Below are 24379 nucleotides of genomic sequence, written 5' to 3'. Positions count from 1 at the left end.
CGATGCCGGACTTTCGGCGCCGGCTTGATGCTCTGGAGGACGCCGTTTTGAGCACGGAGGGACGAATCCTGGTTGGCGATGATTTTAATGCCAGGGTTCTTGAATGGGGCATGCCTCAGTCAGACTCCAGAGGCAAACGGATTGTGGAAATGGCGGCGAGAACCGAGCTCGTAGTTTTAAACACCGCATCCACGCCAACGTTTCGGCGCCCAGGTTGTGAAGGAAGCATTCCTGACATCACTTTCGCATCGGAATCTCTGGCATCATCGGTGGACGGGTGGCGAGTCCTGGAAGACTTCTCGGCAAGTAATCATCAGTACATTGCGTTCGAAGTGTTTGACGCTACTTGCCGGCGAGCACCAACACGACGTTCCCCCTGCGTGTGGAATATCGCGAGGGTGAACATCGGAAAGTTCGTCGAAGCTCTTGGAGCAGGTAGGGCCGCGCTGGGGGACACTCCGGGGGGTGGTAGTGTCGCAGCTGACATCGTCGTAAATTCATTGATGAATCTGATAACGACGGTGTGAGGCTTCCATGCCACGGAGAGGCCCCAGGCGCGACAAGCCTTCTATGTACTGGTGGACGGCAGAAATTGCCGACCTACGGAAGGAGTGTCATAAGCTCCGCCGTTTGGCACCACGTTTGTATGCCAACGATGAGGCATGTGCCATAAAGGCACAATATAGATCAGCAAAAAGGAGACTCCGCAGCGCTATAAATAAAAGCAAAGCTCGCGGCTGGCAGAATCTTGTTAATGAGGTGAATGAGGACCCGTGTGGACTTGGCTATAAGCTTGTCACTCGGAAAATCGGGGCTCTGCGGAAGCCCTGCACACTGAGCACCGACCAGATGGACCGCATTGTGCGGGCATTGTTTCCCAAACACCCTGTACGGGTTGATGTAAATAGCGCGGAAAGCATCGTAGATTGCCCCCTTTTCACAATGAGAGAGCTCGAAGAAGCGGTTCTCACTATGAAAAACAGGAAGGCGCCAGATCCTGATGGCATCTCGGCGGAAGTTTACAAACTGGTGTTCCGCCAACAGCCAGAATTGCTGCTTGAAGTGTTCAACGCGTGTTTGAAGTAGGGCATTTTTCTTTGTCGCTGGAAAGTGGCCAGACTCGATCAGTAAGGGTAAAGGAGACCCGGAGCTCCCGTCTACATACTGACCGCTGTGTATGCTTGACACGGCCGGAAAAAGTGCGCGAGGAGCTCATCAGGGGTAGACTCGCTGAAGCGATCCGTGCTGCCGAGGACTTATCCCGAAGGCAATTCGGGTTTAGAACAGGGAAATCTACAGTGGATGCTGTTATGGAGGTCGTAGATGCGTTTAATCAAGCCGGGGCACACAGCCGCCGATCTCGACGGATAGTGCTTCTCATAACGCTTGATGTCAGAAAGGGCTTCAATTCCGTAAAATGGACAGATATACTAGGCACACTTGAGAACTCCTTTCGCGTGCCAAGTTATCTCTTGCGGATATTGAAGGATTATCTGAAAGACCGCTCCCTCCTCTATGAGACGCTAGATGTCCAGAGGAGGATGGAAATCACGTCGGGAGTAACGCAGGAATCCGTCCTAGGGCCGGACCTCTGAAACGCCTCCTACGATAGTCTGCTGAGACTCGATATGCCCGAAGAGTCGCGCCCAGTCGGTTATGCAGACGACGTTGCGGCACTTGTTGCCGGACGCACTGTTGAACAGGCACAAAGCAGACTTGGCATATTGATGCGACGGGTAAGCGGATGGATGACTGCTCACGGTTTCAACCTTGCACTGGAAAAAACCGAAGTAGTCATCCTGACCAGAAGGAGAATTTCGACCTTGCGTCCCATATCAATCGGCGAGTTGACTATAGAGTTTAATGCTCGGCACGAAGATGAGCTTCTTCGAGCAAATCAAAACAGCAGCGGACAGGGCTGCAGCAGGAGTCGCGGCCTTGAGTCGGCTAATGGCGAATGCCGGGGCCCTATATCAACTAGGAGACGTCTCCTCATGGGAGTAACGCAGTCCGCTCTTCTCTATGGTGCGGAGGTATGGGCTGATGCCCATGGCAAGGAAGTGCATCGTAAACGCCTCGCTCAAGTGCAGAGACGGGGAGCTTTGCGAGTGGCGTCTGCTTATCGTACCGTCTCCGAACCGGCTTTGATGGTGATTGCGGGAGTGATCCCCGTTGCCCTCCTTGCCAAGGAGTGTAAAGCTATCTATCGCCGTAAGGGCGAAAACTTAAGAAAAGTGGTTGCCCGTGAAGAACGTCAACGGACCCTTAGCGAGTGGCAACTTTCTTGGCAAAATGAGCCAAGAGGCAAGTAGACTGCGCGGCTCATCGACAAATTAGACCCATGTTTGAACAGAATGCACGGTGAGATTGATTACTACCTTACCCAACTTCTAAGTGGGCATGGAGGCTTTCAGTCTTACCTGCACAGGATTGGGAAGGCGCGATCTCCTGATTGTGTGTTCTGCAATAGAGTGGTGGATGACGCTGAACACACCTTTTTCTCTTGCGAGAGGTGGGACGGCCTCCGCCAGCAGCTTTATGCAGACGCAGGGGAGCTCTCTCCAGACAACATTGTCAGAGAGATGCTGAAGAGCGCTGGCAGCTGGAATCGTAATGCGCATTATGTTCGGGCTCTTCTTACTACGAAGAAGATTGAACTAGACCGGCAGAGGAATCGGACGGTAAGGGGTTCCTTGAACTAACAACAACCTCCTTCCTCCCCCTCCCCTCCCGTTAGTGAAAGGAATTCCCTGACTTGAAGGCTCCCAAAGCCGGATGAGCGGGAGGGCTAACCCGAAGTAATGTGTCAAACCGTTCCAGGCTAGTTCTCTGATGACAGGGAGGTGTTTAATTGGTAGTCCGCCAGCGTGCTGTTGCGGGAGTCCAACACTCTGTGCGTAAACGCATTCACCTACCCTACTCCCAAAAAAAAAAAGTCTTCCACAGTGTTCACAGACCATAAGCCGGACAAATCCTTCCCCTCCCCTCCCAACTTTGACAACAGTACATCAGCCAGTACACTTTCAACGTTCAATACGTATCTGGAACGCGTTGTAGAGGTAGAAATCCCCGACACTTTCGATTTACCGGTAACCCCGTGGTCGCAGAAATACGACGCAGTTGCTCCGAGCCTCAGGAGTAGCATCAAGTTTTCTGTCTTCGGTTCGACGTCCATACATATACTGTGAGACATTTGACAGGGTACCAGTGGAGCTCACAATCTAACGCACCCAGGCATCTGGACAACGAACCGCAAAATATTTCTTCGTGTCCATGCAAAAGGACATTAATTATTGGGCTAGACAGTGAATCGCTTGCCAGAAGTGCAACGAAACAGATAAGAAAACAGGCAAGCATGTTCCCTAGGTCAACCAAGTGCTTTCACACAATCCATATCGACATAATCGACCCTCTATGAGACTCGCACAGTATTGCCTCAAAATTAAGGATAGGTTCAATTGGTAGCCTGAGGCAATACCTCTTAAAGACAGGCGTTTACCTGCAGTGTCGTGCTTGCAAATCTAGTCATATTCAGCACCAAAACGCTTTGAAGGAAGCTAGAAATCTCTCTGAGGTCCTCAAAGAATGGTTTACCCAGTGTCCGTAGCTTGAGCTGGGCAATCGCAGAGGAAGTGCCTGAGCCTCCCCCCCGCCCCCCCCCCCCTTCTCTGCAACTTCGGCCATGCGGACTGTAGGGTATATCGAGTCCCCTATGGGCCAGTGCACCGTGCTGACCGCCGTAATCTTGTATACATTTGTACTCGTTTGGCACAGAAGCTCTCGTGATCGGGTTTTGCTATAAGCGCGCCAAATCCTCTTTGACTAGGCACCAGTGGTAAGATTTCTCTATCTAAGGGCCGCGGCTGCTAAGTAGTGCGAGTAGGTTTCGCCCTTGACAGCCGCCAGCGAGACACCGACTTTATCCACAGGGCGGCTAACAAAAGCAGAGTCCGCCTGGCCAATCCGCCAGCCCGCTCATTCACCCTTATGTTCGTATGCCCGGCTACCCAAAGGAGGGCCATCTTGAGCGTGGCTGAAGGATGTTGTTGCTCAGTTAAAGGCCTTAGTGGCCGGTCGGTTCTCGGTCAGGATGGCTATATTATGCTTGGAGCTCGGATCATGCTATAGCCATCCACAGACTACCAGTATCCCCAGTACTTTCCCTTGGAATACACTGGCGAAACCTGGCATAGCGTACGACTCGGATACACTATGTGTATTCGAAAAAAACCCCGCACAGACTTCATAGACTATCTTTAATCTATCGGTGAAGCATACTGTGTCATAGCCGTGCGACACACCGCCAGTTTTTCACTCTGGTCTGGTTGGAAAGCCCACAGCAAAGTGTGACGTCAAGTTCAACTCACATGTGGCATAGTCCGTGAGGAATGCTCAGATTTCCTGAGGTACTTCGTCTAGGATGTTACTGTGGCCGAAGGTCTTCGCTGTTCAGCAAGCGAACCCCCCCAGCCTGTGAACACTGCACGCTACAACCTACTTAATATGGAGGACTAGGGGGAGGAGATGCAGAAGTACATTGAGAGCATCTGTCGGAAAGGACCCCAGTAGCACTCGAACATACGGTTCTTTGAATCCTATTAAACTTCGTTCTATTGTACTTTTTGCTCAAAGCTTGCTACCATACAATAGAGCCGTACTTTAGGATTGGACGCATGACAGCGGTGAACATCCAGAGAACCATCCTCGGCTGGAGACTCCATTTCTTTGCAAAGGTTTTTCTGCGGGGATAGAAGGCTATACAGGCCTTCTTAACCCTCAGTTCTATGTTCAATCTCTAATTTAGTTTTGGATCCAGGATTATACCCAGATACTTTACATTGGAGGAAAGAAGCAATCTTTGTTCATTCATTGCTCATAATGGACGGAAACATCCTTTACACTGACATCACGTCGTCGGGTGCCACTGCTGTCCAATATTCGTAAAATTTCATCCATCACTATTAACCGGGGTACCGGAGAGATAGTGCCACTGTCTGCATCTTCAACTGGTTATCTCCAGGATCCGACTGAATTATCCTGGTACTTAGCATGGATATTATCCAATGCGTAGGATACCCCTCCAATATTGGTCAAGGCTTTCTTTATGGCGGCGTTACTTCGACGTTGTTGAATGGGCCCTTTATATTCAAGAAGGCAACGAGGGTATACTGCTTGTACTGCAGTGACTGCTCAACCGTGCCAATTACATCGTGGAAGGTGGTTTCTGTGGATTTTCCTTCGAGGTAGATATGCTGGGACTTAGAGAAAGGTGTTGCCTCCATAATCGCCCTTAAGTGGATGTTCAGGACGCGCTCTAGGGTCTTCAACACGAAAGAGGAGGCTGATTGGTCGAAAGTCCTTCGCGGACTAATGGCCCCGCCTGCCGCTTTCGGTATGAAAACCATTCGTGCGCGTCCTCAGGACTGTGGTACGTATCCTAAAGAGATACAGCTCCCGTAAATTTCGACAAAATACGGCACAACATATCCCTGCTGCTTCTATCGCATGACTAGCATTATGCCAACTAGGCCCGGAGAAGCCGTTTATAGCCAAGCCGATCTTATCCTCAGTAATTACCGATTTAATATTCTCGCACGGCTGGGGTGGCCCCTCCAAGCAAGGTTCTGACCCACAGTCCTCCTCATTGGCAGGAAAGTGCGTTTGAAGCAGCAACTCCATGGTTTCACCAGAAGATTCCGTCCAGGAGCCTTCCGACTTTTTAAAAAAGGGTAGGCTCTTATGTTCCTTATACAAAATCTCACTGAGCCTCACGGATTCGCTAGTGCTCTCGATGTTCTGACAATAGTCCAGTTAAGTTTCTTGGCGGTCTTAATGGCCGACTTGTACTTCTTCAGGCACTCCTTGTATGACTACCAGTATTTATGCCTGTAGATGTTGAAGATGTCCCCCGTCATCTTTCTGAGGCCAGAGAGATCCTCATTCCACCACGGTGGCGGTGTCTTCTTGCTATATTTAGCACGACACGAGAATTTAAAGACGGTATCGAATGCCTTTTTCAGAGCCCCGGCCTTTGACTCCAGTTCATCTGCTCTGAAAGTATTCCGTATTCTTTTACGATACCCAAAAATGGTAACCAGTCCTTATTCCAGGAATGGATTATAATTCCATAGCACATGTAAATTTTGAAATTTAGAGTTAACTTGACCGCATATCTCCCCCCTATGTTAGCTGTCACCTTTTGACGAATTTTTAGTCCGCGTCTCACAGGAGCTGCACTCTCTGAATTTGGGAGAAGATAAATTAATGATGGCTACTATTAACCATGCATGAAATTTTAGCACCCATTCTCTGCGTAGCCTAGAAGTGCCTTGGCCATTCAGAATATAATGACAGAATCCTACTCCTTTTAAAAACGAACTTAAGGTACGTCTTTTAGCATTCAAATTGTAGATAACTTCAAATTGTCATATACTAGCATGAATCCCCGTCAAAGTTTTCGAAAAATCAGTCTGGTTTGCACTTGTAAAACCCAATTTATCTACAATTCAACTGCCTGTATTTGTCATACCCTAAACTACGTAGTTGAACTGCTCCCAAATGACTGATCCAAAAGATTCATGGAATCCATTTCTAAAATTTCCCATTCATTTATTCCCCAAAAGAAACGTTGAAATGCTTCTTTCCAACAAATCTCTGTAAATTTCTTAGAGCTATCTTCTTTGCATCAATGGACCTACGTAACATTTTACGATGTCATCGCTATTATATGGAAAAAATCAAATATTTAAGGACTCCTTTTTGCCTACGGCGAACAACTAGAGGAGCACAAGTGCCCCATTTGTGACAATATCCAGATCCAAATCAAGTGACGCATATGTAAGCAATCTTGACTACATTACGATCATTTTCATGAATTTTAAATTAACCAAGAATCCTTTATGTCCTTTCCCATTTCTCATATGTCAGTTGATGGGAGAACTGCTGTCGGCAGAAAATGCTCCTCTATCGGTATCACCTCTTTGTATATGTGTGGTTTCAATTTGATGCTATTCATAGAAGACAGTGAAGAGGTGAGTGACGATACAAATTGATTTTTACATAAGTACACATTGACAAGATAAAATATTGACAGAAGGATAACAGGAGACGGGTCTGATTTGATATATATTGAAATTAGGAGAAACAGTATTTTGGTAGATAACAGGCAGCAATTTTTTTCATCTTCCTTTTATTTCGATTCGTGTAGTTGGGTCAGGGTACACCACTTTCATTTGATTCTATCATTTTATGTTCGTTGGTTGAATACCTTACGATCCAGTTCTCCCCTTCTTCCCTTGACCTGACACCGCCTTTATCTCATCACCGAGATAGGGTTTAGCGACAAAAACCCAAGCAGCTCCGGAGGCATATGCGTTCACAGGAGATGTCATCGCGAATCAATCTAGATAGTAGATGAATTTACTGCTGACCTCATGGGCCAAGCAGGCTCCTCCCACCACATAAAGAACTCCTTCCAGATCTTCAGCACGGTGGTCTTTACGATTCAACAACTCTCCTTAGCTGCCAACGAGAAATGACAGAATGTACAATCCCGACCCTGAAAACAAGTACTGGAGGAACCTCTTATCACGGATATAACTCGTCCGGACGTAACAGGGAAAATGACGTGTCACCGAACTAAGCATTATATAGTCACAAAGCAGGACCCCCAGATTAGTCTCGGGCAAGTTGAACATCCCCCCCCGCTATAGTTGGCGCGTCCATTAAATAGTCCGTGAGCTGCACCCTTGCCTATGATGCCTAAAAAGAATAACGAGTGAAGACCATGCGGCTTTGCAGGCTTTGAGAGGTTTTGACTTTTACTATACCTGCATCGAGCTACTTAAGAACTCTGTTCCAAAGGTTGAAACTTGGAACAATATGGAGTAGTCGTGAATCCAGGCATAGGCGTCTTTGGTCAGCACAAGGCCAGTTTAGGTATCCTAATCTAGTCTCAAAGGAGGAGATACATCCCATGTCAATCCAAGTACCCGCAATCAACCAACGTGAAGCTTAGAGCATTCTTGGGTATGTTAGGTTTTTACAGAAAGTTCATGCCCAGAGCAGCAGTAGTACAGGCACTAAAGGAAATTCACCAATCAACTGGACCAGCAAATTTAACGCAGGTTTTGAAGTTTCCAAAATAGCATTGGATCAGTACTCCAGCAGCGGATTAAGTCTTGCTGGCAACCGTTGGGTTTCTTTTCAAGAAAGATCGAACCAGCGGAACGTAACTATGGAGCGTACAACCGGGAACTACTGGATATGTACCTAACGATAAAACACTTTTGTCATATGGTTGAGGAAAGGGAGTTCACTATCTTCACGGATTCCAAGCCGCTAACTTCCGGCTTCCACAAAAGAATGACGTTTACCACCAATACGTACTCGGTTGCGACAACGTTACCGCGGACACTTTATCGCCTATTGAGGAGTTTCAATCAATTATCGATTATGCAAAGCTTGCAGCGTCTCAGTCCGCGGACGAAGGGCTCAAAATAATGCAACCAGGAAACACAGGGCATCAACTAAAGCAATTTTTTTGAGGAGGTGGGAATCTTCAAAAGACTTTCGCCTGGGCACGCCAGAGTGTGGGATTTTTACCCACTAAAACCACCCCCGACTCCCCTCCTACCCCGTAGAACCACCTTTAGGTATTACATCACGGGGCGTCTTTCGTCTACCCGCGGGGTTCATAACCGAGTCTTCCTCACTTCTTCTGCTTTTCGCAGTTTATCCTGGGTTAGAGCGATCATGGAATTGATCGCATCCCAGTCTTCCTGACAGGCTACCATTCTCCGTACAAAATTTTCCGCTGATAGCACTCCTCCTCTAGGATCCTCCTTTCTTCCACGAACCTAGGACACTAGAAGAAAACGTGCGCTGGGTCCTCTGGGACCCCAAAGTTTGGACAATTAGATGAAGTGTCCAATTTAAACCTATACAGGTATTGCCGATATCCTCCATGGCCGCAGAGAAACTGGGTGAGATCATAATTGATTTCCCCATGCTTTCTCTCCAGCCACTCTCCGATGGAAGGGATCAACCTGTAAGTCCAACGACACTTTCCTAACTGATCTCATGGCTGTTACCATCTGCCTAGGGATCTCTCCCTTTCGGTTTTTTTCAGGGAGAGATGGACTTGGTGTTATAAATGTTCATCATTTCGGTTGCCAGGATGTCAATCGGCATCATTCCCGAGATGGCGAACGCTGCATCGAGACGGTCCTGAAGGCAGAATACACCCTTAGGGATGTTCTTTTGTAAACCGTACTCAGTTTATGTGTATTGCCTAAAACATGCAGTGCTTTTCCTCAAACTGGGACTGCATACAGCATGATAGAGCTCACCACCCTGACTATGAGCAGTCTGCAAGTATGCCGCGGGCCTCCTACGTTCGGCATCATCGTTGCCAGAGCAATACTCGTGTGGATGCTCTTTTACAACTGTTGTCAGCTGCAAGCTATGGTGTGATGTATCCAGTGGTACCATCTGGCCTTACATCACTCAACCATTCCGAAAAACTGTTTTCAACGACTTACACTACTATTCCACCCAGAAACAAACGCCACCGTTAAACTTGTAATACGGCGGTATGTTGGACGATCTATCAAAACCCGTTGCAGGGATTGGACGCGTGGTTGCAATAGTTGCCAGCGATCAAAAGTGACTCATCATCTAAATTCGAGCGGGTTCGTCGGAATATTATCGTTATGTTTTATTGTAATTGGCATCGCTACTGCTTAACCATGGTAGAGTATTTCTCACGTTAACCGGAAGTAGCACCGATCCCCTATCAAGAAGCAATCACAGTTGTCAGAGCGTTGCTTGACACATGGGTCTTCAGGTTCGGCATACCACTTCGGATAACCACAGAGCAAGGAAGACCTAGGCGCAACTCCAGCAGAAATGGTGTATGGCCAGCCATTACGCCTCCCAACTGAATTTTCCGACTTACAATCCAACAACCAGCAGACATACACGTCTAATTTCGCCAACAAGTTGAGACAGCGTTTTCAAATGTTACGTGCAGACTGCAAAAGACTTTTCATATTCAAAGGCCTGACAACAACAAGCTATGTCTTCATCTGCAATGATGGTCCAAAGAAAATACTGCAGCATCCATGCCAGGGTCCATATCGGGTGATCAGCAGAACAGATAGGTTCTTTAAATTTGAAGTTGCCTGACGTATCATTACAGTATACATCGATAGGCTCAAACCTGCTTACGCGATGGTATATCGCTTCAGCTCCCGCTAGACTTCTCGAGACGCCACCACTTCCTCTCTACTGTTTTGCCCCAAGTGTTCTCCAGCCAAGTCACTCATCGGCCATTTTGGGAGACTGGGTTTTAGTGCATGGTGACGAAAGCGATGCTATTGCCGCCCCTCCTTAATGTGTGACCTACTAACTGGCAATTCCGCCTTCTGTGATTTAGCAATGAAAGCCGATCTAGCGCTGTTAATATACCAAATAGCGGGGAAAAGTATCCCGAACTCCTATTACAGCAGCCTATGGCCCCTGTGAGTTCACTCAACGCATCATAAACCATGACTGTCCGCTCGCCAGGTTTATAGTGTGGGTTCAAGCATTAGCAAATCCTATAATCCCTACAGTAACTTCTCAAAATTTCGCTCGAGGAACGGAAGCAGAATATCTCGGCTACATTACCATCGCAAAAAGGATCAAATTTTTAGCGTGCAGACACCAAGTCAACGAAGACTTCGTAAAGCCAAAGATGGCTACTGAGTTCCACCGACTCTTTGGAAGTCCCTGTATAGGCTGGATGCATGCGGCAGAAGCTGTATTGTAGAACACCAAATCCGCCTTCACAGGCGCAAAGCAAACCCCACTTTACCTTAAGAACGGACTCGCTCAATACTGCTAAGGCCATCGCTTTTAGGCAGGAACTTTTCTGGGGCATCTGATGCCGACTTAAATTTGTTGTCATTTGAAGAAGTCGAAAAAAAAAATTCACAACAACGATGGGGGCATACATAGAAATCTATCATGAACTTCGTCGAACGCAGACTGAAAAAGGAAGCCTGGAAGAGCAACAAACCCCTAGACTCCAGATCCGCGATGAGAACGATCCAGTCCGGAACGTCTGTAAGAGTAATATCTATAGTAGAGTGTGAAGACATAGCAGATCCGTCCTCAGATCAAACAATGGCTTAGACCAGAACGCCAGATAGCTATTAGGGATATCGACGCAAAACCACGAGCCTTAAGTTCTTCACAAAGGCAAACCTAGACCGGATACCTGCTGTTGTGCCGTTGATGATGATAATTATGATAGTGGAGAGTGACTAATCCCAAAGTTATCTTAAGATACTAGTTAATTATGCGACCACAGTCAGAGCCCCGTTGTGGCAAGCAATAACGGTGCCAGTTTATACTGAGTGCAGGCTCAGCGTTCATACTGGTGGATGCAAGTCTGCAAATCTCTACCGAACTAAACCCCTTTTGAGACAGACCCTGTTCGCGATATGGACGTAACCACAACCCCCAGCAGTTAACTGCAAATAACTAGGGCAAAAACACATGGACCAGGAATTCTCAGAATGTATCAGAAAGGTAGGCTTTAACTATGGAATACATGGAAAACCAACGACAATGACTGGAAAGTGACCTACTTGACTCATGGACTAAGCAACCTCAGAACATGTGGGCTATCACAAAGCATTCCACAAACTTCCAAATGTTCCAAGAATTCGAATTCCAAATCATCTGAGGAAAACCCATTTTCTACATGATCTCAGAAGGACCAAAATGAGACTGAAGAGTTTTCAACATCTCCTATGCACTGAGACCAATCCAGTGGAACAAATATTATAGGTCGAAAAAAAGGAAATGAAATCTCCTCACCACAGCTTGCAAGGTATCGTAAAGCAAGGAACCTAACCTTAGCGATTGTAAAGAACTAAGTACTTGCAACGGCTGCGAAAATTATACCTGCTAAAGCACTGACAGGAGGGCATCTCCTTTGTTTGTTAGTCCAATCATGGGCACGCTCGAATAAAAGTATCATCGAAGCTACCACTTAGAATGTAAGGAAACAAACCACTTTAGAGTGTAATATCACATTACCATCACTAAGCAAGACCCAAACATAACCAAACATCACTGCATTACCAAACGTCATCGCATTACCAAACATCACCACAATACCTAACATTACAGCATTACCAAAGTAATGGTGATTTTACTTTAGTAATAGGTAATGTTTCATAATGTAATATCACACACCATATTACAAAACATCATCATACATCACCGCTCTTCATAGTATAAGTGGCGGTGGCAATTGTCGAATGCCGAGCGGATAGCGACGTCGAGTACTGCTTGTAAATCTATAGTTGTTATGATTCCCTGTGCTCTTGACTGGCTTTCCCCTGGAAAAATGATTTCAGGTTAATATTTGCTTAAAGTGGAATTGATGTATGGTTTTGGTAGCACACCACCTATAGTTTAAGCAAGGTACCCGAATTTCAGCAAATACAATGGATAAGATTGTCAATGGCCCAGCGGTGAACACAACCCCGGGTAAGGCAATAGAAAGTGTATATTACCATAGCGATAAACACTTCTATATAAGGTAATATCGTCCGCCGAGTGTAATTTTTTTTTTGTAATAAAAGATGATGTTTGTGATATTACACTGTAATATCAACGATTATCATAGTAATGTGCTATCACATTATCAACTACTGATTAGCAAGCAATACCGAAACAAGGATCCGTCCTCATGGCATCTCGACTTATCGGGCACCGCTGCCATCTGCGTTCGGAACAACGTTCGACTTCGTGCTCTTGCCGAAGGCCGGAGGAGCGGATTTTTCTGCACCAGGTGTTTAGGGATAACGTTTTTTAGCATTTAGCTGACGCCGAATGAAACGATGCCGGACTTTCGGCACCAGCTTGATGCTCTGAAGGACGCCTGTTTGGTGGGGATTTTAATGCCAGGGCTCTTGAATGGGGCATGCCTCAGTCAGACTCCAAAGGGAAACGGATTCTGGAAATGGCGAGAACCAGGCTCGTAGTTTTAAACACCGGATCTATGCCAACATTTCGACGTCCAGGTTGTGAAGGAAGCATTCTTGACATCACTTTTGCATCGGAAACTCCGGCATCATCGGTGGACGGGTGGCGACTCCTAGAAGACTTATCGCCAAGTGATAATCAGTACATTTCGTTCAAAGTGGTTGACGCTACTTGCCGGCGAGCACCAACACGACGCTCCCCTTGCGTGTGGAATGTCGCAAGGGTGAACATGGGGAAGTTCGTCGAAGCTCTTGGAACAGGTAGAGCAGCGCTGGGGGGCACTCCAGAGGGTGGTAGTGTCGCAGCTGACACTGTCGTAAATTCAGTGATGAACCTGATAACGACGGCGTGTGAGGCTTCCATGCCCCGGAGAGGCCCCAGGCCTTCTATGTACTGGTGGACGGCAGAAATTGCCGACCTACGGAAGAAGTGTCATAAGCTCCGCCGTTTGGCACAACGTTTGTACGCCAACGAGGAGGCATGTGCCATAAAGGCACAGTATAGATCAGTAAAAAGGAGACTCCGCTATAAATAAAAACAAATCTCGCGGCTGCCAGAATCTTGTTGACGAGGTGAATGAGGACTCGTCGAGCCTTGGCTATAAGCTTGTCACCCGGAAAATCGGAGCTATGCGGAAGCCTTGCATACTGAGCAGCGACTAGATGGACCACATTGTGCGGGCATTGTTCCCCAGACACCTTGTACGGGTCGATGTAAATAGCGCGGAAAGCGTCGTGGATTGCCCCCTTTTCGCAATGAGAGAGCTCGAGGAGGCGGTTCTCACTATGAAAAACAGGAAGGCGCCAGGTCTTGGTGGCATTCCGGTGGAAGTTTACAAGCTGGTGTTCCGCCGAAAGCCAGAATTGCTGCTTGAAGTGTTCAACGCCTGCTTGACGGAGGGCATTTCCCTTGTCGCTGGAAAGTGGCCAGACTCGATCAGTAAGGGTAAAGGAGACCCGAAGCTCCCGTCTGCATACCGACCGCTGTGTGTGCTTGACACGGTCGGAAAAGTGCTCCAGAAGCTCATCAGGGGTAGACTTGCTGAAGCGATCCGTGCTGCCGGAGACTTATCCGCAAAGCAGATCAGGTTTAGAACAAGGAAATCTACAGTGGATGCTGTTATGGAGGTCGTAGATGCGATTAATTGAGCCGAGACACACAGCCGCTGAATTCGACGGATAGTGCTCCTCATAACGCTTGGTGTCTGCTCAAGTGCAGAGGCGGGGAGCTTTACGAGTGGCGTCTGCTTATCGGACCGTCTTCGAACCGGCTGCGATGGTGATCGCGGGAGTGATCGCCGTTGCCCTGCTTGCAAAGCTATCTACCGCCGTAAGGGTGAAAACCTAAGAGAGGTGGTTACCCGTGAAGAACGTCAACGCACCCTTACCGAGTGTCAACTTTCTTGCCAAAATAAACCAAGGGGTAGGTGGACTGCGCAACTCATCGACAAATTAGACCGGTGGTTGAACAGAACACACGGTGAGATTGATTACTTCCTTACCCAACTTCTAAGTGGGCATGGAGGTTTTCAGTCTTACCTGCTTAGGATTGGAAGGCGTGATCTCCTGGTTGTGTGTTCTGCAATCGAGTGGCGGACGACGCTGAATACACCTTTTTCTCTTGCGAGAGGTGGGACGGCCTTCGTCAGTAGCTTTATGCAGACACAGGGGAGCTCTCTCCAGACAACATTGTCAGAGAGATGCTGTAGGTTGAACTCGACCGGCGGAAGGATCGGACGTTAAGAGGTTCCCTGAACTAACAACAACTCCCTTCCTCCCCTCCCCTCCCGTTGGTGAAAGGAATTCCCTTACTTGAAAGCTCCCAAAGCCGGGAGAGCGGGAGGGCTAGCCCGAAGTAATATGTCAAACGGTTCCAGGCTAGTTCTCTGATGACAGCGAGGTGTTTAGTTGGTAATCCGCCAGCGTGCTGTTGCGGGAGTCCAACACCCGGTGCGTAAACGCATTCACCTACCCTACCCCTGAAAAAAAAAAAAATTACATTATCAACTAACATGATGTTTCGTCCTTCTATACAAAGAAACACAAACTAGCTAAATGTAGCTGGTGAAATCATCACGTTGCTAAACATGACGACTATCTAATAAGGCAAGGATGACAAGTGAATGGGAGGAATACAAACGAACCCCCACCCGATCCAGCAATGAGCTTCTCAAAATTAAAAGTGTCTCGCAAACGAAACTTTGTGAGGAAATGGAAGCACTTCAAGGAATAATGCGCCTTCAAATGACTCTGAAGATCCAGCTGATCCCATTCGGACAATGAAGAAACCTGGCGGATTATTTACAGACACCGGGAAGGAAGCTCAGGGAATCCTTCCAGAAATCTACTTCTTAGGTTCTAGAATAAAAACAAAACAGTAGAATGAATTGGTCTTGCACAATAGAGTAATACTTGGCCTGCAAAGTGGAAGGAGAAGCCTCTCTAGAAGGAACAAGCTATGACGAAACCCATGGTAAATGTTCTAAGACAATCAATCTGACTTCATGTGCTTGGCAATAGTTCTAAAAAGTTGGTTGAGGATCACAAAATGGAGATTCCACCCTGTACATCCTTGCCAGCATGCTTATCAAGCAGAGAAATCCTGTGAGATAACTTTGCATCAACTAGTATCTGACAGCTGATGATTTCAGCATACTCATTATTGGAAAATTCTTACAAAGTTTTTTGAAACTTGATCAGCAATTTCTGCGCTGTGAAAGCAAGGTGTAACTGGAAAATCTTACGACAAACCCCGACAAAGGTAGCCTCTACCAGAAAGGAAAACCAAGACCCACTTTTTTGGAGAAATAGCTTCAGCTGTCAAATGAGGCTAAGTATCTGGAAACTGCATTGAATACAAACCTCAATTAGAACAAGCATCACGAGCTCCACCCATGGATACTGGAATTATAAAGTAGTAGTGAGACCTGTGCTTATCTATGGAGCTTTAGTTAAGTGGCCAAAAGTAGACCATGGCAAAGCTGTTAAGTATTTACCCCGACGTCAAGGACTCGTTTGCCTGAGCCACGTTCTGATAGGCCCCAAAATCGAGATATCAATAATTAGAGATGATTAGAATTCCTGGCATCCTGGCATCAGTAGCCATAAGCTTGAACTAATTTAGATAAAATTTGGACCACCTGGAGTTGTTGAAAAACCAAGAGTTGACTTAACGAGAAATTCTTAGTGGAGTCAAATGCAACTAAATGTGAAGTAAAATATGATTATCCTGTCCTATGTCCACTTGATTTCAATTTTTAGTTAACCAAAAACCAACCCCCAAATAACAGAGAGCAGCAAAGCTAGACTCTTTGCCCAGCTCCCAAAATTCTCACATACAAACCGACATTTATACACACTCGAGGAAAACCTTCCCAATTTCCAGCAAACATTTTCCATTTTAAGTGCAAATTTGCATAATGGGTTATGAGTGCTGAGAAATGGAAGCCACGACCGCTCTGGAGTGGAAATAAATTCCGGTGGCATCAGCTGAGCAAAATGTTCAACCATGTTTGAGTTGAAAATTGTATGGGAGTCCTGAGACAGTGGTACCAAGTGTAATGGGTGGTTCTATGTGAAATTTTAGTGGTGATAACGGAGGACAATTGAAAATACTTTTCCTGATTGTATTTGGAACTGCTGGGTCGGGAATGACTTCTATTTGGTCATCTTGACGTGTATACATGTAGACTATATGGCTTTGCTTCAACAGTAAATTATGGGTTTCGAGGCTATGAAAGCATATGTGTATGAGGTGCACATGTGGCCATGGCACTTAGGGTTTTCATGAAAATTTACGTTGCTTTTGGCTTTCATATTTTTGGGGTATTAACATTAAGATGGCACCTGTGTTCTGGTGTTAGTGATATGTATCTAAAGAACACCTAATAGCTTCGCAGATAGCATCAACTAAGTCACAATTTGAAAGTTTCAATAACGGCAAAGAACTCTATCTTGTTATTGGGGGAGACTAATTTAGTAGTTCTATTTGTCTGGAATGGGAAGATATCATCCACAATAAAAGCTACAAAAACACCATCGTGAGCCCCCTCCTCCGACCCTTTTTCTGGTCTGATGTCATTCTGAATACACCAGATACTAATAGCTTGCTACACCTACGTCCTAAAACAAACCGGCGTTCACCTGTCCTGGGGTACCTGCAGTAGTCTCCTTGCGAGCTCATGACATACCATTCGCCATTAAACATCTAAAATAAATTAAATAAAGTAACAGCGAGGGAAGTAAGAAAACGACTATAATATTAGGTACGCAATGGGAAGCCAAGAGACAAACCAAGACCAGACGCATCTGTCATCAAATCGGCTGAACTCCAATCCATGGTCCCTACCTGTCACATTGCGCGAGCCAGCCTTCCGGAATTCATGATTCTTTCCATAGACCGTCCTCCACTTCTCGCAGGGACGGGGTTCTGGCCCCGCAAATTCGAACGCTTGTATTATCCAGCTGTCACTCGACAATAGGAAAGCTGCCCTGCTGATTGACAGGCAGGTACGCTGAGTCACCCGCCTGAGAATATCACTAAGTATTAGGTAGTCATCAAGAACGCCCTTTTCTAAGGTGTTACACAGGTTGTCGACAACGTCCCGATGGAGCACCTCCTGGCGTGAATTACAACAAATTTGGTAAAGGCCAAAAGCAATGCTGTTCTTTTACAATGAGCTGGCCGAAGTGCATGGTCAGCCTCCCGTAGACGTATCTTTCGACGATTTTGGAGTTCTCAGCTTGATAAGGGGCTACGCCCTTTAGGATAGGGGTAATAAGGGTGTTTTTCTTACTTTTGTTCAAGATAATACCTAGAGAGAGGCCAGTATATTGTTTACAATTAACAAGAAAGTAGTTAGGAAACCCATCGGGACCTATTGAACCAATTGGATTAGGGTCTTGAAGTGTATTTAAGTACTTTATTAAAGGCCGTAATGGTACACTACATGATTATAGTACCCTGTAGGAGGCAATGTGGTCAGCATTGCGCTCGTCCGAGATTATTACCCTGATTTGACTCAGGTACTCATTCACAGCTGAGTCGACTGGTATCCGACGTCAAATCACGATACAAATTCCACTGTCACCAGTGAGATTTGAGCCGCGACCTTCCGTACGATAGCCTTGTGCTCTAACCATTCAGTTATCCGGGCACGGCTGATTTTATCCTTGGTGATTACCGATGGAAGTGCTACATCAATCAAATCGGTTGTGAATGAGTACCTGAGCCAAATCAGACGCAACGCTGATCACATTGAGTTTTCGTCAAGTGTCAGTCAAGTGTTCTAATATGCCTCAATTAGGTTTTTGCGCCAACGATTACTAATTACCAATTTGATAACCTAGCAAGATTGGGAATCCCAACTTTCCAAGCCAGATTCTGACTCACAGTCCTCCTCTTTGGCCGGAAAGTGCTTATGTACTAATAGCTCCAGCTTCTCACCAGACGATTCCGAATTTTCAAGTGAGACCAAAATCTTACTGGGTCGCGAAGACTAGTCAGGACCGCTTCCTGAACCTCTTGAGACAGTCCTTGTATGGTGGACAGTATTCGTCCTTGTAGTAAATGTTGAAGACCTCCCTGGTCAATTACGTGAGATTTGATCCATCATTATACCAGTTCTTTACCCTAAAAGTCCCATTGACGGTGTATCAAGCACCTCCTCCCAATCGTTACAGGTCTCCAAACTCAAAAAATCGAACGTTGGTCTACTGGTTCTGTTTCACACCGATAGGGTTTCGTTAATTATAAACTCAAAGTAAGACTCACCTCCTTCGCTGCTTTCTAAGCCACATATGCCTTGCATTTGATTTCAGCAGATTAGCTTCCTTAGTCTCGATGTTAAACATCAGGTGTTGCAGTTCTTCTGGTAGAACAAATCAGTCGTGAGCCAATTTTAGCCGAGGAGATAAACACATTTGCCACGGTCAGGTTGTTTGTGTTTGGCACTGAACCACAGGATCACGTGCTTGCTTTTCGCTCCAAGGGTACATGCTCTAGGTCTGCCCCAAACAATCAATCAATCCCTTGTCCTGTGAAATAAATTGTAATATGTACTTTCAAACCCTTTGATCGATCGGCCCCCTCGAAACCAGAGCTGCTATACCAATGCAAGGTCCTCTTAGGGGATAACCAACAGATAAACTGAGATGCACTTTAACTGCTGTAGATTCATCTGCGTTATTGTCTCAGCGTAATCTACTTGGGTAGGGAGTTCTTCAGTCTCCGTCAAACCGTCGGTTTCGATATCTTACAAGAGCTCATTGGCGGTGTCGGCTGAGTCCAGGTCGTCTACCATTTTAACGAAACGACTTGCAGAGTAGAAAAAGCTCGGTTATTCACTTGGGGCTCCCCCTCCTTCATAAAAACCCAGCCGTCTATGGGGATCCGAGAGTTTAAGAGATGCTCGTTTTGAACGAGATTTTCTGTCCACTAAGCCACCGGTAGGCCCAAAGGAGCCAAATTAGCGCTGTGGTGCGCCGTTATGATGCCACAAACTCCTATGACCGTGACTGCTGTTATGAAAGCAGGCTTTAGCGACGGTTCGTAGCGTTCAGGTAGAAATTTATTTTAGGTCCCCAAAGAATGATTTACCCAATGTCCATAGCCTGACTTCACCTGGAGGTGGATAATAGCAGAGGGTATGCCAAGCTTGGTGGCATGGTCCCCTTTTCCCCTTTTTGCAGGCTAAAAGGGTATACAGAACTCCTTAACCCTCAGTTTTATGTTCAACCTCCAATTTAGCTTTGGATCCAGGATAACACCCAGAAATTTTACATTAGATGTAATTCAGATGGAATTCAGGTATCCTTTGCTTGGTGGTGAATAGTATCTGTTCCGTTTTGGTTGGTTTTAAGCCCAGTCCGCATCTTGCGGCCCACAGCCCACCCAACTCCCCTTCCATGATGTCAATAATAATGGACGGAAACATCCCTGATACCAATATCACCAAGTCGTCGGTATTCGCCACAGCCTTCACCCCGCTACTGTTCAATATTCGTAAAATTTCGTCCATTACTATTAACCAGAGCACCGGAGAGATGGCGCCACCCAGAGGCGTGACTCTGTTCTCTGTTCGGGTCCTGGCACTTAGCATAGATATAATCCAATTTATAAGATACCTCTCCAATCCAATACTAATCAAGGCTTCCTTGATGGCGTTGGTACTAACGTTGCTGAATGCTCTCTCGATATCCAAGAAGGCAGCTAGGGTATTTTTCCTGTACTCCAGTGACCGCTCAACCGTGCCAGTTACCTCGTGGAGGGCGGTTTCTGTGGATTTTCTTTTAAGGTAGGCATGCTGGAACTTAGAGAAAGGCGTTCTCTTCATAATCGTCCTTAAGTGGATGTCCAGGACGCGCTCTAGGGTCTTCAGCACGAAAGAGGTCAGGCTGATTTGTCGAAAGTCCTTCGCGGACTCATGACCATGCATATCCGCTTTCGGAATGAAAACTAATTGTGCGGATCTCCAGGACATTGGTGCGTATCCTAAAGAGATACAGCTCTGAACAAGCCACGGCGCAACCCTTTCCTGCTACCTCTGCCACATGACTGGCATTATGTCATCTGGACCCGGAGATATATGCGGAGAAGCTATTTAGAGCCCCGCCGGTCTCATCCTCGGTAATTACCGATTCGATATTATCATATGACTGGGATGGCTGCAAACCCTCCAAGCAAGGTATTGACTGACAGTCCTCCTCGCTGGCGGGAAAGTGCGTCTGAACCAGTAGCTCTAAGTTTTCACTAGAAGATTCCATCCAGGAGCCTTCCAACTTTTTAAGAAAGGCTGGGCTCCTATATTCCTTGGGCAGAATCCTCGCCTGGCGGATTCGTTGGCGCTTTCGATGTTCTGACAATAGTCCAACAAAGACCGCCTCTTGGTGGTCTTAATGGCGGAATTGTGGCGCTCGCTGTTCTATTCCTCAAAAATCGCCTGGTATTTCGGGAGGTGTTTTTCACCTCGGTCGTCGACAGTACCAGCCTCCTTATTCTTTGCAATCTTCCTGAGAATATGCATGGCCTTCCGATATTGGCTCTTGAGCAGAACACCAGTGGACTTTCGTTTCTTAACCAATTTTCCGTGACTTATGTTCTTGACGGTCTTCACTTTTGAGAGATCTCCCAACGTCAAGGGTTTGGGTTAATAGTAATATGTCTAGTGCTCACTACGTCCAGCTTGATGGCAGTGGATTCCTGTCTGGAAATCACCAGTCTATCTGCCGCCACGCTCCGGGAGGTCCCTACGGTTGGTTTCAGCACAGCGGTGCTACGAATGGCACCGAGTGTACTGCTCTCGACAGCTACTGACTCCTGGCTGGATGCCAGCAGCTTGTCCTCCACCTCCACCTCTTCTTCTATTGTCGGTTTATTGTTTTTTGGTCCCACGAGTAGTCCGGGAAGGATTTCCACCCTGGCTAGCCCGGCCACCAGGATAAGGTTTTAAGGGTCTGCCCAAGGTGTGCAAAGTTCACATACTAAAGACAAAGCTTCCCATTGGCCACGCAGCCCTCGGCGTATGTTGTTCCACCTTGGCTTGGGGTCCTATTAGCACCTTTTCCAATGCAGGGGAGACCTATATTTTCTTCGCTCACTTTCCGTAGCTCTTGTCTGCCACTTTTTCTTTGGGAACCATGGATGGTGACGGTCTCTGGATAGGAGTATATGGCTGGTACTTGCTTCATCCAGTTCAACGATAGTGGTTTCCAGGCTCCAGATTCACACATAATCCCGAAAGCTAGAATGGATTCACAACGAGAGGAACTGTCCTTTGATACCTACTATTTTGGCAGAAAAGTGTCAAGCAGGAAGCATCATCGTTTCATGGTTTCCAAGAGATCCAACTAAAACCGCTGGCATCATAGGCCACAGCTATTCGGCGGCGCTCATCTTGAGCCATGTTAATGAACCATTGTTACCTAGGCGAGGCCCCGAGATACCACACAAACATGCACAAATATTATTATGCTGAAACTTTGTAGAGGACCTTAAAGTATTGGCAAATTGTTTTGATGTAATCTAGAAGCAACTTTATTGTCCTTAATTCCACATAGAGTTATCAATAAGCGCGCTTACTTTATAACGATTCAACGTTCAACCATATACCTCCAACCGGGGAAGTAATGAAGGCATTCTTTGACAACTCCAGGGGTGATTTCGTCTTTGGTGACAAACTATATTTGTATTTCCTCAAAGCAGTTATAAGCGCGACACGAACTTGCATCATTCCAAACCTGGCACCAATACAAATTCTGGGTCCTTCCCCGAATGGCAAGAATGCGACTGGAGTCCTACCTTTCATATTCTCCTCAGAAAAGTGATCAGGATCAAACTTGAGTGGATTCGGGTATACATCGGGATCACGTTGAATAGCAAAAGCTGGAATAAGGACGGTTACTCCTTTCTTCAAAATGAAGTTCGTTCCGGGGACGGGGTAGTCCTTGTCGGTTTCACGGAAAAGTGACATCACAGGCGGGTAGAGGCGTAGAGTTTCTGAAAAATTTTAGATTTCAAGTTATGTAGTTTCCATAGCCAATTTTTAATAGAATATATGCGGTATTAGTTAAGATTAGATTACGTATCTAAAGATACTATTGGGACGAAAAACTGAATTGGCACTGATAAACTTGGGAAATACCATTTATTATCTGGTCCAGATACTTCATATCCATCATCGCTTCATAGGTCAAGTCTCCACCATGTCTCTCCAGGACTTCATTGATATGGTTCCTAGCTTTAGTCTGAATATCAGGGTTAGCTGCCAATTCGTAGAAGCAAAATTGCAATGTAGTTGACGATGTCTCGAATCCAGCAATGAAAAACACAAACGCCTGGGCCAAAAGCTCATTGAATGTGATTTTGTTGTCATCTTGCCGTTGGTACAAATCAATGAGCAACTCCATGAAATCATGCCTGTGGACATCATTCGCTGTGCGGAAGCTCACAGTGCTCTTTACCACTCGCGTGTAGAAATCAGAAACTTCATCACGGAAGCGTTTACAGCCAATTTTCCTTGCCAATTCGCGATATGCAATCATTAACAAGTCAACGGGGAAGCTATGCCTTGGATTACTGAACACACTGAGTCCTACGCGGTAGAATTCACTATTCTCATCCGCGACGCTGTTACAATCAAGTCCGAATGCGCACACCCCGATTACTTCCACCGTAAAACGGGCCATTAATTTCTTGATATCGAGATCGGCATCACGCTCTGCGACCTCATCGATAGTGGCTTCAAAGCGCTTTGCAATATCGACAATCGTAGGAAACATCATTTTCATCTTTCCACTGGTGAAGGTCGGAGAAAGTTTATTGCGAAGTAGCTTCCATTTGGGACCCTGAAGTGCAAATAAATGCGCAGATATGGGGTCATCTTTTTCATTGTAGAACACACCGCGATCATGGAAGTAATTGAAATCCTTGATCAACACATTCTTCACTAGTTCGAGGTCTACCAGCAGAGCCGCTGGCTTCAGGAACATATAGATACCAACAAACGGCGCCCGACCTTTGAACTTCTCATAGATCTTTTGCATACTACCCCCGAGGTGGTCCATTTTCTTTGCTACACTTGTCAAATTCCCGTAGAAGAGATCCGGCTCTTCGTATGGGGCGTCCATTTTCTTCCAAAATGAGTACCAGTCTTTCAGCCATAAGGTCAGTAAATAGACCACGGTTAGAGCACCTGCTAACACCACTAATAAAAACATCTTAGAAGTTTGAGTACTTTTCAATCCAATCTGTACCGGGATAGTAACACCAAAACACTGAGCCTAATCAAGCCGAGCAGTTTGTTATTTATTCCCTTATCAGCTGCACTATCATATTTAACTTTTGGGGCCCAATTATCTGTTTCTGGTGTTGTGAAATACAAGTAGCAATTGACAAGTGGATTGGAAATCAAATGCTAATAAATAGGCTCAGTGGAGATACTTTTTGATAAAGATTAATTACGAGTAGCAACACCGTGATTAGTGGCTCTATAGAGTGGAAATCGTTAATTGTGGTCTTACAAAATTTGTGAAATATATATCACCTTTGTAGTTTCATTTTGTCGCAAATTAATATGGTACCAGAAACTGGACTTACCCACGCCTACATACCATTGTTGTCGGTTTAATTAAATGTGCTTCAGCTCCCTCCAGAACTTCCCGAGAAGCTTGTAGTCCCCCTCCTCTACCATTTGATTTCATGCGCTATCTAAAGGCTCACGACTATCTGCAAACTTTCTTGTGATGCGATGTGCGGTGGCGAAATCTTTGATACGTGTGTCAGATGCAACTCCATTTGTCATTGCGTGCACTCCCCTTCATTTCTCGTACACTAGCTC

General features: G+C 46.2%; 1 protein-coding gene across 1 annotated transcript; it reads right to left on the bottom strand.

Moving 5' to 3' along the window:
• Nucleotides 1-22053: 22053 nt before the first annotated feature.
• On the bottom strand, nt 22054-23840 carry LOC119652770 (cytochrome P450 6a8-like). Its single transcript, XM_038057077.1, has 2 exons — nt 22685-23840; nt 22054-22539 (listed from the first exon to the last, which is right to left on the bottom strand). The coding sequence occupies exons 1-2, from the start codon at nt 23757-23759 to the stop codon at nt 22124-22126; spliced, it is 1491 nt and encodes a 496-aa protein (XP_037913005.1). The 5' UTR covers nt 23760-23840; the 3' UTR covers nt 22054-22123.
• Nucleotides 23841-24379: the final 539 nt, after the last annotated feature.

Source organism: Hermetia illucens, chromosome 3 (assembly GCF_905115235.1).
Source record: "Hermetia illucens chromosome 3, iHerIll2.2.curated.20191125, whole genome shotgun sequence".
Classification (NCBI taxonomy): domain Eukaryota; kingdom Metazoa; phylum Arthropoda; class Insecta; order Diptera; family Stratiomyidae; genus Hermetia; species Hermetia illucens.
Note: the sequence above shows the minus strand (reverse complement) of the source record. Positions and strands in the feature narration are given on the sequence as shown.